The 19032-nt window shown below is 38.1% G+C and overlaps 1 protein-coding gene across 4 annotated transcripts in view; it reads right to left on the bottom strand.

Moving 5' to 3' along the window:
* Nucleotides 1–1962: 1962 nt before the first annotated feature.
* LOC133639360 (tetraspanin-4-like) overlaps nucleotides 1963–19032 on the bottom strand; it is a 467820-nt gene continuing 450750 nt past the window's right edge. For all 4 annotated transcript variants that reach the window (XM_062032630.1, XM_062032637.1, XM_062032621.1 and 1 more), the window contains 2 exons: nucleotides 16865–16948; nucleotides 1963–2228 (listed from right to left, as the gene is read on the bottom strand). In XM_062032630.1, coding sequence (XP_061888614.1) covers nucleotides 2160–2228; nucleotides 16865–16948 — 153 coding nt within the window. In that variant the 3' untranslated portion in view covers nucleotides 1963–2159. The remainder of the gene's footprint in view (nucleotides 2229–16864; nucleotides 16949–19032) is intronic.

The raw sequence follows: 19032 nt of genomic DNA, 5'->3' as shown, positions 1-19032 counted from the left end.
TCAAGTGAAACACAACAAAAATGCAACAAGCAAAATATGAACGCGAAGGGTAAAAAAAACCCACCTACATTCTGATATATCTGATATATCACTAAGCTTTAGAACTTTGTTGTAAAAATCTCCTTCCACGTCTGTCCCTGACACCCGCATTTCAGGCTGGCCGCTCTGGAAACACTCTGTGGAAACGCTCCCCACCCACACTGCTTGGTGCCTCGTCTGAGCTGCTGTGACTTATACTACTCTTCAAAAGTTTGGGGTCACCCAAACAATTTTGTAGAATAGCCTTCATTTCTAAGAACAAGAATAGACTGTCGAGTTTCAGATGAATGTTCTCTTTTTCTGGCCATTTTGAGCGTTTAATTGACCCCACAAATGTGATGCTCCAGAAACTCAATCTGCTCAAAGGAAGGTCAGTTTTGTAGCTTCTGTAATGAGCTAAACTGTTTTCAGATGTGTGAACATGATTGCACAAGGGTTTTCTAATCATCAATTAGACTTCTGAGCCAATGAGCAAACACATTGTACCATTACAACACTGGAGTGATAGTTGCTGGAAATGGGCCTCTATACGCCTATGTAGATATTGCACCAAAAACCAGACATTTGCAGCTAGAATAGTCATTTACCACATTAGCAATGTATAGAGTGTATTTCTTTAAAGTTAAGACTAGTTTGAAGTTATCTTCATTGAAAAGTACAGTGCTTTTCCTTAAAAAATAAGGACATTTCAATGTGACCCCAAACTTTTGAACGGTAGTGTAGATCACCATAGTAACTAATTAGATTACCATAGTAACTAGTATATTAAGCAAAAGCACTGATTCCAACCATTTAAATATTTTGTATAGTTCAAGACTTACGGTCATTTGAAAACATCAGTGCACATCATAACGGCAGCTACAGTTTCTATCTTTAAGATCGAAAAAATTATATGGGAATGTCCGGCGGGCCAGATTGAAAAGCTTAATTTGCCCAGGTCTGCTGTATCGTGTTACTGTGCTTTGTGGTTACGACATTTCCTTTTACAACATTTTGTGTTTCCCCGCTTTGTGTTTCAAAGAGGACAGTTTGGACAGAGGACTATTTTGGAGTTTTTTTAAGTTTACACTTGTCACGGCCCGCCCACACTCCAGTGCGCATTCATCTGCGCGCGCCACTCCGGCTGCAGCAGGCGGCTGCATTCAATCGCCAATCAGTCAGCACTCAACACACCTGCCACTGATCAGCTCCTTGGGCTTCTTAAGCCAGTTCAAACCTGCGTTCCGGGCCAGAACGTAGCGACCTGTTCCTGTACAGTAAGCCGAATATCTCTAGCTCTATGCACACTCTCTCTCTCTCTGTGTTTCTCCGCCTCCGTGTTCATTTGTCTGGTGTCCCTCGTCGTCTTCCAGCAGCATTCCTCCGCTCCCTCGTTCACGAGATGTGTGTCTCGTCTTCCCCTATTTCCTCTGGTTCCCTGGCCGCCTCTTGGATCTTGACCTTCCGCCTGGACACGGACTCTGAAGCCTCGTCCCTGCCCTTGACCTAACGCCTGCCAACAGACCTTGTCTTGCCCTTCATTGGACTTCCGCCTCTCACTCAACACGGCCCTTCAACAACTCCCGACATATAATCACTACACATAGTCGCACACATATAGATTGTGGTTTAGTTACACGCCTCATCGCATCTTAATAAATAAAGCTAATCGATGTCCCTGCATTCTGTGTCGTCTTCTTCCCCCCGTACCGCAACAACACCATCATCTTCCTTTGTCGGGAGAATCCTTTTTGACACAAAAACTGGATTACACGCTGAAAGCCTCAAGCATTGTGTGATGATGAGTAATGGAACACCCCACTGTTGTGTAGATCCAAACATTTATTACACACCATCGCAGGAGACATGCACTTGCCGCACCTCACCAGTGCACATTCCTCGCTGAACCGTCCCCCCCCCCCCCCCCGCCCCCCCCGCACCCCTGCTTGAAAACACGTAAAAACATGAAATAATTTAAAAGCAACACATTAAAAAAGGATTACATTGTTTAACACATGTTTGTTATACTGCTGGGTAAAATGCATCACAGAAATTAGTACCGGACACAGCAAACGATAGGAAAGGTGTAACACTGTGCTTGTTGTTTGTGAGTACTGGTATGCGTCGGGAGGAGTGAAGGGTTAGGCGTAGAAGGTTTCGACTTTGACAGCCTGACAGAACATCGTCATGGAGAAGACCAGGCCCAGAATCTGAAAAACATCAGACATTTTTTGTTAACTCTTTTTTTTCTCACGTTGCTGTCATCAAACTGCATGACATATACTGAGAGGCAGTTGTCATGGATAGTGTCAACAAGCTACAATTTCCACCATTTGTGCCAAAACCAAACAGTTGTGAAGTTGACAGACCTCCATTTTTTTACTCCTGTTTTTCGTAAGATTCGGTTTGTAATAGAGATGTCCGATAATGGCTTTTTTGCCGATATCCGATATTCCGATATTGTCCAACTCTTCATTACCGATTCCGATATCAACCAATATCGATATATACAGTCGTGGAATTAACACATTATTATGCCTAATTTTGTTGTGATGCCCCTCTGGATGCATTAAACCAGGGGTGTCCAAACTTTTTCCACTGAGGGCCGCACACTGAAAAATCAAAGCAAGCGGGGGCCATTTTGATATTTTTTTTTATAAAAACCAATACAATATATGTATAAAAAATATACATTTAGGCCTCCACTCAGGCTTGATCCCCCCAAATGGTTTTGTTCAAAAAAATATTAAAAATGTGTCATTATTCAGTATTATTATTTTTTATTATTATTCATATTTAAATCCATAGATCAACATTAGGTCTGTCTGTCAATATAATGTTTTTAAGCCTCAGGATCTTTCTGTGTGGAGTTTGCATGTCCTCCCCGTGACTGCGTGGGTTCCCTCCGGGTACTCTAGCTTCCTCCCACCTCCAAAAACATGCACCTGGGGATAGGTTGATTGGCAACACTAAATTGGCACTAGTGTGTGAATGTGAGTGTGAATGTTGTCTGTCTATCTGTGTTGGCCCTGCGATGAGGTGGCGACTTGTCCAGGGTGTACCCCGCCTTCCGCCCGATTGTAGCTGAGATAGGCTCCAGCGCCCCCCGCGACCCCGAAGGGAATAAGCGGTAGAAAATGGATGGATGGATGGAAGTCGTATGGTCTTTTTGTCAAAGAAAACCCTGTTTTTTTATGGAAAAAACACAAAATATGCAATATTTTCACCCAATAACATTTTTAAGTGGAATATTTGAGATTATATAATAATTGGAGCCTTAAAAAGGTCAACAACTCATAACACCATTGATTTTAATTAATTATTATTTTTTGAGCGATGACATTTAAAAACAAATCACACAAAAATGATTGGGGAACCAAAAGGGTCCTACTCATTAAAGTGTTAACAAATAAATTATAATTTTTTTTTACTGTTTACTTTTAACACAATAATCTCGAGATCAACGTCAGATCTATCCGTCAATTATAAGTTGTATTTTTGTTTATGTTTTTTGTTTGTTCGTTTTAGGCCCTTCTTTAAAAAAAAAAAAGACAGCTCAATTTTTTATATGGCAAACACAAAATATGCAACATTTTCCCAAAAAAATATCTCAAAGTGCAATATTTAATGTGACGTAATTGGAGCCTTGGATAGGTCAATAATTCATAATAACATTGATTTTCATTCATTATTTTTTTTTAAAGAAAGAAACAGCCTGCATGGCAGCTTTGTGTTCTTAGAGTAAACATTGCAACATTTTCTTGTTACATTTCACCTGTTTGCTCTTTCATACCACTTTTTATGTTTTTAATTTTGTTAATCGTATTTTAAAATGGGCCGTGGGGCCGTTAAAAAATGACCTGCGGGCCGCAAATGGACATCCCTGCATTAAACAATGTAACAAGGTTTTCCAAAATAAATCAACTCAAGTTTTGGAAAAAAATGCCAACATGGCACTGCCATATTTATTATTAAAGTCTCAAAGTGCATTCTTTTTTTTTAACATGCCTCAAAACAGCAGCTTGGAATTTGGGACATGCTCTCCCTGAGAGAGCATGAGGAGGTTGAGGTGGGCGGGGTTGGGGGTGCCGGGGTTGAGGGTTAGCGGGGGGTGTATATTGTAGCGTCCCGAAAGAGTTAGTGCTGCAAGGGGTTCTGGGTATTTGTTTTGTTGTGTTTATGTCCTGTTACGGTGCGGATGTTCTCCCGAAATGTGTTTCTCATTCTTGTTTGGTGTGGGTTCACAGTGTGGCGCATATTTGTAACAGTGTTAAAGTTGTTTATACGGTCACCCTCAGTGTGACCTGTATGGCTGTTGACCAAGTATGCGTTGCATTCACCTGCGTGTGTGAAAAGCCGTAGGTATTATGTGATTGGGCCGGCACGCCAAAGGCGGTGCCTTTAAGGTTTATTGGCGCTCTGTACTTCTCCCTACGTCCGTGTACCACTCCGTACAGCGGCGTTTTAAAAAGTCATAAATTTTACTTTTTGAAACCGATACCGATAATTTCCCGATATTACATTTTAAAGCAGTAATCGGCCGATAATATCGGCAGCCCGATATTATTCGGACATATCTAGTTTATAACAAAAAAAGTATTCATATACCGTCTCGGTTATCCTATAGCCACATGCGGCCCGGTATGATTTTCCATCCGACGTTCTACATCATTTTTTTAGACCTTTAATATCAAAACTGTCGCTGCCATCATGAAGTGCAGTGCTGATTTTAAATGACCGTAAGTCTTGAACTATAGAATGTATTTCAATGGTCGAAATCTGCGCTTTTGGGTGTGGTACGAGTTATTACGGTAATCTACGTCACAGCAGCTCAGACGAGGAACAAAGCAGAGTGGGCGGGTTTTTTTTTCAGAGCAGTTTTTTTTCAGAAACAGATGCAGAAGCAAATGTTTACGTTTATTACCCTTTGCATTCATATTTTGCTTGATTGCGAAAGGTACACAACTATACAGGATCTGGTCGGAGAAGTAAAAGAGGATATGTTCATATGTTGTTAATATTCAGTATTTTATTGTTCATAGTAAATGACACTTTCTTTATTTTTATGTACATTTTAGGGTCTCCCATTCAGTAAAAAACTATAACATTCGATTCCGTTTTTTTGAGGTGGTCTGTCATAACGTTTTTAGAACCCCATCGGACATTGTGACTTTTGGTATTAGTGTTCCTGAAAAAAAGGGACCCAAACACACATACTTTACAGCAGATTTTTACAGCTAAATGTGTACATATAATTTATACAAACATACACCTTGGCCCCCCAGACACCTTTTTTTCCCCCTCAATGTGGCCCCCGAGTCAAAATATTTGCCCAGCTCTGCTATAGCCAAATACTGCCCGTACCAAACTAGTTAGTTTTCCAGCATTCCGTGGAATCGAGTGCCCAATCAAAGAATGCCAGAATTTTTTTGACTCGATCTCTGCTTTTTTATTGACTACAACGTGGGGCCAAAGAAAGTTGCAAGTGTGCGTCGGGCTGGGCCGATAAAACAATATTAATATATATTGCGATTGACACTGTCAGAAAAATTGTATTTAAATTATCAAAAAACTTTCCGTTCTGAGTTCAAATAAACAGACAAGAAGCTGTCTTTGTTGCACCAAGCCAAACGCTTGGAAGATTCCGCTGTGGACGATGGAATGAGACGGGAGGGGTTATCCATTGTCCTCGAAAACCTGCCCAAGCTTAATCCAGGACGAGCCCAAGCCCGAGGCATCTTCTTCTTTTGTCTTCAATGTGACCGAAAACAATGACTGTTTACATACTCCCCATTCCTGTTGAGACGTGTGTTGTTGCGTAAACATTGAACATCTAAATAAAAGAGGAGACGAAAACCTTCTTCGTCAGAGCGTGGTGCAGGACTGTACAGAGAGTACAGTGGCCATGTCTATCCTCAGATCTGAGTCCAAATTGAATTCTGCCTCTGTTTGATTCCTTGCCTTTTGTCTTGTTTAATAGATGTCATCAGTGTTTGAACCTGACAGACACATAATCGATATTAATATAAAATGTGTTTGTTAACACATCAATACACAGTAGAGGCTAAAAGTTTGGACACACCTTCTCATTTCAATGCGTTTTCTTTATTTTCAAGACTATTTACATTCTAGATTGTCACTAAAAGCATCAAAACTTTGACACCTGTGATGTGAAAACCCTTTCAGGTGACTACCTCATGAAGCTCATGGAGAGAATGCCAAGAGTGTGCAAAACAGTAATCAGAGCAAAAGGTGGCTATTTTGAAAAAACTACAATATAAAATATATGTTTTCAGTTATTTCACCTTTTTTTGTTAAGTACACAACTCCACATGTGTTCATTCATAGTTTTGATGCCTTCAGTGACAATCTACAATGTAAAGAGTCATGAAAATAAAGAACACGCATTGAATGGGAAGGTGTGTCCTATATATATATATATATATATATATATCAGGTCCTTTGTCACTGATACCACACAACTGAGATAATTTTATTCAAGATAGCTTAACATATCTTGAACCAAATAGAATTGATTATATTGAGTTTAGTGAAATAAAATGTGAAGACCATCAAAGTGACCCCCACATCCTTCCTTTTTTCATAAGCGGTCCTCATTGCAAAAGGTTCGGACACACTTGATTTAAAGTAATTTACAACTCCAAATAGGTTCACAAGTTCATCCCAATCATTAAACACCGGAGGAAGTCAAGGGAACACAATAAATGACATTTCTGATGATTCATGATTGGGAGCCCGAGCAGGTCGTCGGTTAAACTGCAGCTTCAGCAAATTCAATCTCCAGCTCCCCCATGTTCCCATAGCCATGTGTCCTTGAGCAAGACTCTGGATGGGGACCACATTCCCGGGTCACTTTAGTGACATTGATTGATTGAGACTTTTATTAGTAGGTTGCACAGTGAAGTACATATTCCGTACAATTGACCACTAAATGGTAACACCCGAATAAGTTTTTCAACTTGTTTAAGTTGGGGTCCACTTAAATTGATTCATGATACAGATATATACTATCATATATACTATCATCATAATACAGTCATCACACAAGATAATCACATTGAATTATTTACATTATTTACAATCAGGAGTGTGGAGGGGGGGTGGGGTGGGGGGGTGGGGGGTGGGGGTGGGGATATGGACATCAAGTAGTGGACATAGAGAGAGAGAGAGAGAGAGAGAGAGATCAGAAGGCATAAGAAAAAGAATCTGCATTTGATTGTTTACATTTGATTATTAGCAATCCGGGGAGGGTGTTAGTTTAGGGTTGTAGCTGCCTGGAGGTGAACTTTTATAGCGGTTTTGAAGGAGGATAGAGATGCCCTTTCTTTTATACCTGTTGGGAGCGCATTCCACATTGATGTGGCATAGAAAGAGAATGAGTTAAGACCTTTGTTAGTTCGGAATCTGGGTTTAACGTGGTTAGTGGAGCACCCCCTGGTGTTGTGGTTATGGCGGTCATTTACGTTAAGGAAGTAGTTTGACATGTACTTCGGTATCAGGGAGGTGTAGCGGATTTTATAGACTAGGCTCAGTGCAAGTTGTTTAACTCTGTCCTAGTCACATAGACATAGTCACTTACTGATCCAAGGACTGGTTGTTTAGCACTTGGGATACAAGTGCTTAGTCCATACCTTAAAGTTTCTATTTTGGTTTGTAGAGCTACAAAATAATACATTTGTCACTACGGCACCAAGGCTGACGACTGTGAAGTGTTTTGCTCTTTTTTTGTCTTTGCTGCAATGAAGACTCAAACTGTCAAATAACTTGCTGTACTAGTCCCTTGATTTGGATTTTATGAATACTTATTTGGTTCAAGTTTGGAGGGAGTTGACTGGATAATTTTTCTGTAGTCTTACCTATTGCATTTGTCTTTCTACCTACTGATTCAGTGTGATAAAGGTCATTAACTCCTGACATTACGAGCATAAGATGGCCATTTTGTAAAAAAATGAAATATCCACATTAAAGTGTTACAGCGTTTTGTGTTACGCTTCGTGTTTTGTCTTACAGAGTTTCCTGTTACAACATTTTGTGATACAATGTTTCACAGTATGACATTTTGGGTTTTGGTGTTTCGTGTTACGGTCTTTCTTGTTACGACATTTACAATTACAGTATTTCGTGTTACAGTCTTATCTTAAATGCTACATGTTTCATGTTACGTAATTTTGTCTTATGGCGTTTCGTGTTATGGTGTTTTGTGTTATAGCGTTTCGTGTTATGGCGTTTCGCATTATGATATTTGTGTTATAGCGTTTTGTGTTACGATATTTTGTGTTATGGCGTTTTGTGTTATGACATTGTATGTAATGGTGTTTGGTGCTACAGCCTTTCTCGTTACAAATTTTTGTGGTACAATGTTTCACAGTAGGACATTTTGTGTTTCGGTGTTTCGTGTTATGGCCTTTCTTGTTATGACATTTACAGTTACGGTATTTCGTGTTACAGCTTTTCGTGTTACGGCCTTCCATCTTAAATGTTACATGTTTCATGTTGTGTAATTTTGCGTTTCGTGTTATGGTTTTTCGTGTAATAGCGTTTTGTGTTATGGCGTTTCGTGTTATAGCTTTTTGTGTTATAGCGTTTTGTGTTACGATATTTTGTGTTATGGCGTTTTGTGTTATGACATTGTATGTAGTGGCGTTTGGTGCTACAGCCTTTGCCGTTACAAATTTTAGTGGTACAATGTTTCACAGTATGACATTTTGTGTTTTGGTGTTTTGTGTTATGACCTTTCTTGTTATGACATTTACAGTTACAGCATTTCGTGTTACGGCATTCCATCTTACATGTTACATGTTTCATGTTACATAATTTTGTCTTATGGTGTTTCATGTTATGGTTTTTCGTGTTATAGCGTTTTGTGTTATAGCGTTTTGTGTTATGGCGTTTTGTGTTATAGCTTTTTGTTATATAGCGTTTTGTGTTACAATATTTTGTCTTATGGCGTTTTGTGTTATGGCATTGTATGTAATGGTGTTTGGTGCTACAGCCTTTCTTGTTACACATTTTTGTGGTACAATGTTTCACAGTATGACAATTTCGTGTTTTGGTGTTTCGTGTTATGATCTTTCTTGTTACGACATTTACAGTTACCGCATTTCGTGTTACAGTGTTTCGTGTTACGGTATTCCATCTTACATGTTAAATGTTTCATGTTATGTAATTTTGTCTTATGGTGTTTCGTGTTATAGTTTTTCATGTAATAGCGTTTTGTGTTATGGCGTTTCACATTATAATGTTTGTGTTATAGCATTTTGTGTAACCATATTTTGTGTTAGGGCGTTTTGTGTTATGACATTGTATGTATTGGTGTTTGGTGCTACAGCCTTTCTCGTTACAAATGTTTGTGGTACAATGTTTCACAGTATGACATTTTTTGTTTTGGTGTTTCGTGTTATGGCTTTTGTTGTTACGACATTTACAGTTACATTATTTCGTGTTACAGCTTTTGGTGTTACGGCATTCCATCTTAAATGTTACATGTTTCATGTTACGTACTTTTGTCTTATGGCGTTTCGTGTTATAGCTTTTTGTGTTATAGCGTTTTGTGTTACGATATTTTGTGTTTTGGCGTTTTGTGTTATGACATTGTATGTAATGGCGTTTGGTGCTACAGCCTTTGGCGTTACAAATTTTAGTGGTACAATGTTTCACAGTATGACATTTTGTGTTTTGGTGTTTCGAGTTATGATCTTTCTTGTTACGACATTTACAGTTACAGTATTTTGTGTTACAGTGTTTCGTGTTACGGCATTCCATATTACATGTTACAAGTTTCATGTTATGTAATTTTGCGTTTCATGTTATGGTTTTTCATGTAATAGCGTTTTGTGTTATGGCATTTCGTGTAATAGCTTTTTGTGTTATAGCGTTTTGTGTTACGATATTTTGTGTTATGGCGTTTTGTGTTATGACTTTGTATGTAGTGGCGTTTGGTGCTACAGCCTTTGTCGTTACAAATTTTAGTGGTACAATGTTTCACAGTATGACATTTTGTGTTTTGGTGTTTCGTGTTATGACTTTTCTTGTTACGACATTTACAGTTACAGCATTTCGTGTTACGGCATTCCGTATTACATGTTACATGTTTCATGTTACGTAATTTTGTCTTATGGTGTTTCGTGTTATGGTTTTTCGTATTATAGGGTTTTGTGTTATGGCGTTTGACATTATAATGTTTGTATTATAGCATTTTGTGTTACCATATTTTGTTTTAGGGCGTTTTGTGTTATGACATTGTATGTAGTGGTGTTTGGTGCTACAGCCTTTCTCGTTACAAATGTTTGTGGTACAATATTTCACAGTATGACATTTTGTGTTTTGGTGTTTCATGTTATGGCCTTTCTTGTTACGACATTTACAGTTACAGTATTTCGTGTTACAGCTTTTGGTGTTACGGCATTCCATCTTAAATGTTACATGTTTCATGTTACGTACTTTTGTCTTATGGCGTTTCGTGTTATAGCTTTTTGTGTTATAGCGTTTTGTGTTACGATATTTTGTGTTATGGCGTTTTGTGTTATGACATTGTATGTAGTGGCGTTTGGTCCTACAGTCTTTGTCGTTACAAATTTTAGTGGTACAATGTTTCACAGTATGACATGTCTGCCCGTCTTGGTGTTTCGTGTTATGACCTTTCTTGTTATGACATTTACAGTTACAGCATTTCGTGATACAGTGTTTCGTGTTACGGCATTCCATCTTACATATTACATGTTTCATGTTACATAATTTTGTTTTATGGTGTTTCGTGTTATGATTTTTCGTGTTATAGCGTTTTGTGTTATGGCGTTTCACATTATAATGTTTGTGTTATAGCATTTTGTGTTACCATATTTTGTGTTATGGCATTTCGTGTTATAGCTTTTTGTGTTATAGCGTTTTGTGTTATGATATTTTGTGTAATGGCGTTTTGTGTTATGACATTGTATGTAATGGTGTTTGGTGCTACAGCCTTTCTTGTTACACATTTTTGTGGTACAATGTTTCACAGTATGACAATTGTGTGTTTTGGTGTCTCGTATTATGATCTTTCTTGTTACGACATTTACAGTTACAGTATTTTGTGTTACAGCGTTTCGTGTTACGGCATTATATCTTACATGTTTCATGTTACGTAATTTTGTCATATGGCGTTTCGTGTTATGGTGTTTCGTGTTATAGCATTTTGTGTTATAGCGTTTCGTGTTATGGCGTTTTGTGTTATGGCGTTTCGCATTATGATATTTGTGTTATAGTGTTTTGTGTTACGATATTTTGTTATGGCGTTTTGTGTTATGACATTGTATGTAATGGCGTTTGGGGATACAGCTTTTGTCGTTACAACCTTTTTTGAAGTCATTTTGTGTTATGGAGTTTCGTGGTATGGCATTTTTTGTTATGTAAATGTGTTAGGATGTATATATATATATATATAGGATATAGGATATATCAATTTATATTCCTGAGATTCAACTGCAGCGATTGCTTGGCAAGTTTGCCTTCTGAAAGATAGGTATCAATCCAACGTCGTTTTAGCTCGAAAAAAGGAAAACATTGGATTTAAAGGCCTACTGAAATGAATTTTTTTTATTTAAACGGGGATAGCAGATCTATTCTATGTGTCATACTTGATCATTTCGCGATATTGCCATATTTTTGCTGAAAGGATTTAGTATAGAACAACGACGATAAAGATTGCAACTTTTGGTATCTGATAAAAAAAAGGCTTGCCCCTACCGGAAGTAGCGTGACGTAGTCAGTTGAACATATACGCAAAGTTCCCTATTGTTTACAATGATGGCCGCATGAAGTGAGAGAGATTCGGACCGAGAAAGCGACAATTTCCCCATTAATTTGAGCGAGGATGAAAGATTTGTGGATGAGTAAAGTGCAAGTGAAGGACTAGTGGGGAGTTGAAGCTATTCAGATAGGGAAGATGCTGTGAGAGCCGGGGGTGACCTGATATTCAGCTGGGAATGACTACAACAGTAAATAAACACAAGACATATATATACTCTATTAGCCACAACACAACCAGGCTTATATTTAACATGCCACAAATTAATCCTGCATAAAAACACCTGCGTGTTTGTTATGCTAGCTCCTAGCTCCTCTGCTAGCTCCTAGCTCCATAGAACACGCCAATACAATTCAAACACCTGATCAACACACACAATCACTCAGCCCAAAAGACCGTTCACCTAACCCAAGGTTCATAAAGCTTATATATTTTTAAAAAGTTACGTACGTGACGCGCACATACGGTCAAGTTATCACATGTTTAGCAGCCAAGGCTGCATACTCACGGTACCTGATATTCAGCTGGGAATGACTACAACAGTAAATAAACACAAGACATATATATACTCTATTAGCCACAACACAACCAGGCTTATATTTAATATGCCACAAATTAATCCTGCATAATAACACCTGCGTGTTTGTTATGCTAGCTCCTAGCTCCTCTGCTAGCTCCTAGCTCCATAGAACATGCCAATACAATTCAAACACCTGATCAACACACACAATCACTCAGCCCAAAAGACCGTTCACCTAACCCAAGGTTCATAAAGCTTATATATTTTTAAAAAGTTACGTACGTGACGCGCACGTACGGTACGGTACGTGTTATGCTAGCTCCTAGCTCCTATGCTAGCTCCTAGCTCCATAGAACACGCCAATACAATTCAAACACCTGATCAACACACACAATCACTCAGCCCAAAAGACCGTTCACCTAACCCAATGTTCATAAAGCTTATATATTTTTAAAAAGTTACGTACGTGACGCGCACGTACGGTACGGTACGTGTTATGCTAGCTCCTATGCTAGCTCCTAGCTCCATAGAACACGCCAATACAATTCAAACACCTGATCAACACACACAATCACTCAGCCCAAAAGACCGTTCACCTAACCCAAGGTTCATAAAGCTTATATATTTTTAAAAAGTTACGTACATACGCAAAAAAAAGTTGCGCACATACGGTCAAGCGATCAAATGTTTAGAAGCCAAAGCTGCATACTCACAGTAGCACGTCTGCGTCTTTGTCATCCAAATCAAAGTAATCCTGGTAAGAGTCTGTGTTGTCCCAGTTCTCTACAGGCGTCTGTGTATCGAAGTCAAAAGTCCTCCTGGTTAGAGTCTCTGTTATCCGAGTTCTTCCATCTTGACTGCATCTTTCGGGAATGTAAACAAAGAAGCGCCGGCTGTGTACTGTTGTTGCTGACTACGTTCGAAAAATACGTCCATTTCGCACCGACAACTTTCTTCTTTGCTTGCCCAGCTTCCTTCTCCATAATGCAATGAACATGATTGAAACAGATTCACGAACACAGATGTCCAGAATACTGTGGAATTATGAAATGAAAACAGAGCTTTTTCGTATTGGCTTCAATGTGGAAGGCATACCCGTGTTCCCCGGTCTACGTCACGCGCATACGTCATCCTCAGAGGCGTTTCGAACCGGAAGTTTAGCGGCAAATTTAAAATGTCACTTTATAAGTTAACCCGGCCGTATTGGCATGTGTTATAATGTTAAGATTTCATCATTGATATATAAACTATCAGACTGCGTGGTCGGTAGTAGTGGGTTTCAGTAGGCCTTTAAGAACGGCAGACTTCATATGAAGTTTAACACTTTTAACGATAAGGGCGTTAAACGCTATTCATGTCTGTCTGCCCGTCAGTCGACAAAACAAGAATGGAGAATACCTACAATGGTCGAGAAAAGTCACATCTAAGGGGCAGTGTTTCCAGAAGGAGTAACTGCAGCTCTTGTTGACTAGATACTGTATTTTCTTCCTGTGAAGTGACGACATTGACATCTTTGTCTACACTGGAATTATCCATCCATCCATTTTCTACCGTTTGTCCCGTTCGGGGTCGCAGGGGTGATCATTGACAATCATCAGATTACCTTTAATGGATGTTTTACTTACAAACCAGAGGAAAATACATTTGTAAAGATGGACCGTGCAATTTCTGAACGAGTCGTGGCACAGGACACTTATTATTTGCAAAGCTATTTGGCCGTTCGAGACATGGGAAAAGAGAAAGCTATCATGTATATAAAACTGTTAAATAACTACTTTTAGTAAACGACACGCTGGTGTTAATGTGTACGGTCATGTTGAGGGTTCACAAATGTTTGTAAATATACTGTGCCTGAAAGATTATTAACAGAGAATGAGAAGTGAGAGAAAAACAGGTGTGTGCATGAGAGAGAATTAAACCTGTTGTTAGCACAAGATTGACAATAAAAGTTGAAAAGAGTGCCGTACTTTGTGACATTTTCTGGTGACATTCAGGAACTATTTTTTTTAGAGCGCATCATGATATTAAGGACACGATAACAGTTTTCATGCAAATGTTTGATCATTGTTGTTTTATTTTACACGATCATTTTTGTATTTTAAGCCCAATGTCTGTTTGCCTGTGTTTAGGGATCCTCCTCGGCAAAAACTGACCAATCACAGCTCTGCATTCTGCGAACCTAGGATTTTTTGGAGATGCACGTAGGCTACCACGGTGTAGCCTCCCGTGGGCTTTACCAGGCTTTACTCCCTTTCTTTGTATGCTACGATAAGTATTTTGACGATAAGTGGCCTTGAGCTTTCGCGCGGCATCGTCTCCTTTTGTGGATTTTTGCCTCATTGGTGTGGATTAAAAGTCTCTTCTCCGCAAACTGCTTCTCCTGCCTGTCTTTCCGCATCCTTGGGGAACACAACAACATTTGCGTTGAGACGTTTTGTGTTCTGACATGGTCATGACACACTCCCATAAATCCTTGACACCGTCCAAAAAGAAAATGAGAAGTAATTTCGTTTGCATGGCAAAATATTACGTAGTGGTTTGTTTGGATGCCCAAATATTTGTGGCTGCAGCGAAATTCCACAAATACTGACTTAGTTCTAGGGTTGTACGATATACCGGTATTAGTATAATACCGCAATACTAATGAATCATATTCGGTACTATACCGCCTCTAAAAAGTACCGGTCCTCCACCAACCCCATTGGTGGACCTACACCTAAAATCCACTGTAATGATACCAAGTACAGGAGCGTATCTAGTCGATACTACTATGATTACATCGATATTTTTTGGCATCACAACATCTTTGTTCGTTTAAAAAAAATGTATATTATGTTTATATTTTCAGGAAATCTGTCACCCTGGACACATGAGGACTTTGAATATGAACAATGTATGATCCTGTAACGACTTGGTATCGGATTGATACCCAAATTTGTGGTATCATCCAAAACTAATGCAACGTATCAAACAACAGAAGAATAAGTGATTATTACATTTTGACAGAAGTGTAAATAGAACATGTTGAATGAGAAAGTAAGCCGATATTAACAGTAAATGAACAAGTAGATTAATAATCCATTTTCTACCACTTGTCCTTAATAATGTTGACAAAATAATAGAATGGAAAATGACACAATATGTTACTGCATATGTCAGCAGACTAAATTAGGAGTCTTTGTTTGTTTACTTACTACTAAAAGACAAGTTGTCTAGTATGTTCACTATTTTATTTAAGGACAATCTTGCAATAAGAAACATATGTTTAATGTACCCTAAGATTTTCTGTTGAAATAAAGCCAATAATGAATTTTTTGTGGTCCCCTTTATTTAGAAAAGTACCAAAAAGTACAGAAATACATTTTGGTACCGGTACCGGTACCAAAATATTGGTATCGAGACAACACTAGTCTAGAATGTTCACTATTTTATTTAAGGGCACAATTGCAATAAGAAACATATGTTTAATGTACCATAAGATTCTTGGTTAAAAATTAAGCCAATAATGCCATTTTTTGTGGTTCCTTTATTTAGAAAAGTATCGAAAAGTATCGGAAAGTATCGAAATACATTTTGGTACCGGTACCAAAATATTGGTATCGGGACAACACTAGTCAGTACTAAATTAAATAAAGATTTATTATCACAGTTTTTGTATATTCTGCACATAAACTTAAACTAAAGGCTTAGTGACCACATGCGTGGACAGCACCTTTTAGCTCTTATTTCCAAAATTGTGTACACTACTGAATTGGGGTTTTATGGCCGCTTATGTGGACACTTATACTGCCATCTGGTGGTGTCAGAAGAGTATAAAATACAATGGAATTTGGAAAAAAAAGTGTAAAAATAGGAATTAGCATGTCACTATACATGAAGTACACGTTTGTGTACTTATGGACTAAGTACATCATATCAAAAGATGATTCTTAGTTTTTAATCTAATTAGGGTCCAATAAGCCCAAATAGCAAAGAGAAATGAAAAAAAGCATGTAAACAAACAGCTTGGGCCTTAAGATAATTATTGTGTAATTTCTCAGTTTGCGTCGAAGTTCACCCAGCAGCGGAAGGTGTAAGTTTAGGTACTTCCCAAATAGTTACTTGGGAATGCAAGGTAATACATCACTTTGCACGGGCCATGATTCCACGTACGCTCAAAGATGTTGATTACATCTACTTTCTGCTTCATTTGGCCGCATTAGAAGATTCAAAGCACCACCCAGACTCTAATGGCTGACTACAAATGAGCTTGCAGCTGCAGCAGTAGAAGAGTCGCGTGATTGATGCCTTCAAGAACGGAGCTCTTCACGCCACGGGATGTGTAGGCAAGTCACGTACCAAAGGAGATTAAAGCGCTTCATGGAATGTCAGAACCCCCTGTGTGGTCTTCGGTGGTAACACACACAAAGTCACTGCGCTCCCGTTGTCCACGGCCAAATGTTGGGTTTATTCAACCAAAAGTCAGGGGGTGTGAAAGCATGTGGATTTATCAAGAAGTAATTGGTGCAAGGTTCTCTAATTACCTGAGTAAGTGCTGTGCACAGAGCAAAGATCCACAGGGCCACCAGGTTCTCATTAAGCCAGTCCTTCACTCGTTCGTAGCACGGCTGTGGGAACACAAGCACAAAGAGTCTGTCAGCATAGACCAGAGGAGTGATTCAACGCCATAACCACGGTTCGGGAACTCGGTTTTAAGGCGGTGAGTTTTTGGGCACTGTCGGATTCAATTCGATTCTTGGGGGTAACGATTCGATTCAAATCCATACTTTTTTAATATCATTGGGTGCCAGTTCTATGATTAACTTCATTCCTCCATGAAAGAAATAAACAGCACTGCTAAATGTTTATTTTAATTTAAAGAAAAGGGAACTGCACTTTTTATTGTGGAATTTTGCCTATCGTTCACAATCATTATGAGAGACAAGAAGTTTACTTTAATTTAGTTTATTAAGGATCCCCATTAGTCTACACCGCAGTGGAGACTATCCTTCCTGGGGGTCCGGGCAAAAAACATCACACAATCGCAAAACAAAAGATTACAATGCAGTACAACATGATCAATAATAACATTTTGTAATACAAAAATAGCAACAAAAAAAACAATAACTTGGAGTTGACATAATAACGTGTATACCAAAGATAAAAAAGAGCAATATAAAAATAGCAATATGTTTTTTGCAAAAATAAAACAAGAACCAATGGCCTACAATATACACATTAGTGTACCAAAGACAAACAATAGTGACGAAAAAGTAACATAATGAATAAAATATGACATAAAGAACATACACAATCAAGATAATATCAATATGAAAACGCAATGACAAATAGCAATGACAAAAAACAACAACAACAATAACTTGGAGTTGACATAATAATGTTCATACCAAAGATAAAAAAGAGCAATATAAAAATAGCAATATATTTTTTGCAAAAATAAAACAAAGAACCAAAGGCCTACAATATACCCATTAGTGTACCAAAGACAAACAATAGTGACGAAAAAGTAACATAATGAATAAAATATGACATAAAGAACATACACAATCAAGATAATATCAATATAAAAACGCAATGACAAATAGCAATGACAAAAAACAACAAAAACAATAACTTGGAGTTGACATAATAATGTTCAAACAAAAGATAAAAAAGAGCAATATAAAAATAGCAATATATTTTTTGCAAAAATAAAACAAAGAACCAAAGGCCTACAATATACCCATTAGTGTACCAAAGACAAACAATAGTGACGAAAAAGTAACATAATGAATAAAATATGATATAAAGAACATACACAATCAAGATAATATCAATATAAAAACGCAATGACAAATAGCAATGACAAAAAACAACAAAAACAATAACTTGGAGTTGACATAATAATGTTCATACAAAAGATAAAAAAGAGCAATATAAAAATAGCAATATATTTTTTGCAAAAATAAAACAAAGAACCAAAGGCCTACAATATACCCATTAGTGTACCAAAGACAAACAATAGTGACGAAAAAGTACCATTATGAATAAAATATGACATAAAGAACATACAAAATCAAGATAATATCAATATAAAAACAATAACCAGAAACAAGAATTAATTTAAGCAAAATTTTATTTAAGACAAAAGGTTTTTGTTTTTACATCTCTCTGGCCTGGGAACGCTTCCGGATAAGCGGTTGAAGATGGATGGATGGATGGTTTTTGTTTTTTTTTGCTTTCTAACATATAAAAATCATCTCATGGCGGACACTCTAACCACAAGGCCACCGAACTGGTCACCAATACCAATTTTCCGTAACCCGTACAATAACCAAGCTGTAGCGACATTGTTATTGTAAGAGTGAACACTGAGGAACTGTTTTTCTGAAGTACTAATACATTGGCGCGGTTTGGGCAACACTGCGATACGACAACAATCTCCGCTGACTGAAAAACATGAACAATCATATTACAATATCTTGACAAGTATTAGGTCCAGCTAGTTTCCTGTTGATTTTGGGTAAGCACTCCATTTATGTCAAAATAGTTTGTCTCCAAGTTCCATATTTATAGTGTCGACATTGCTTTTATCCCCCTCTCCCGGCTTCCCCTCTCCCGGCTTACGCCTGCTCCAACGTCTCACTTTTCCTTTGTGCTCGCTTCTATATGCAGCAGTATATTTAGCTTCAAAAAGATAAGGTTGTGAATG

This window comes from Entelurus aequoreus, linkage group LG02, assembly GCF_033978785.1.
Source record: "Entelurus aequoreus isolate RoL-2023_Sb linkage group LG02, RoL_Eaeq_v1.1, whole genome shotgun sequence".
In the NCBI taxonomy this organism is placed as follows: Eukaryota; Metazoa; Chordata; class Actinopteri; order Syngnathiformes; family Syngnathidae; genus Entelurus; species Entelurus aequoreus.
Note: the sequence above shows the minus strand (reverse complement) of the source record. Positions and strands in the feature narration are given on the sequence as shown.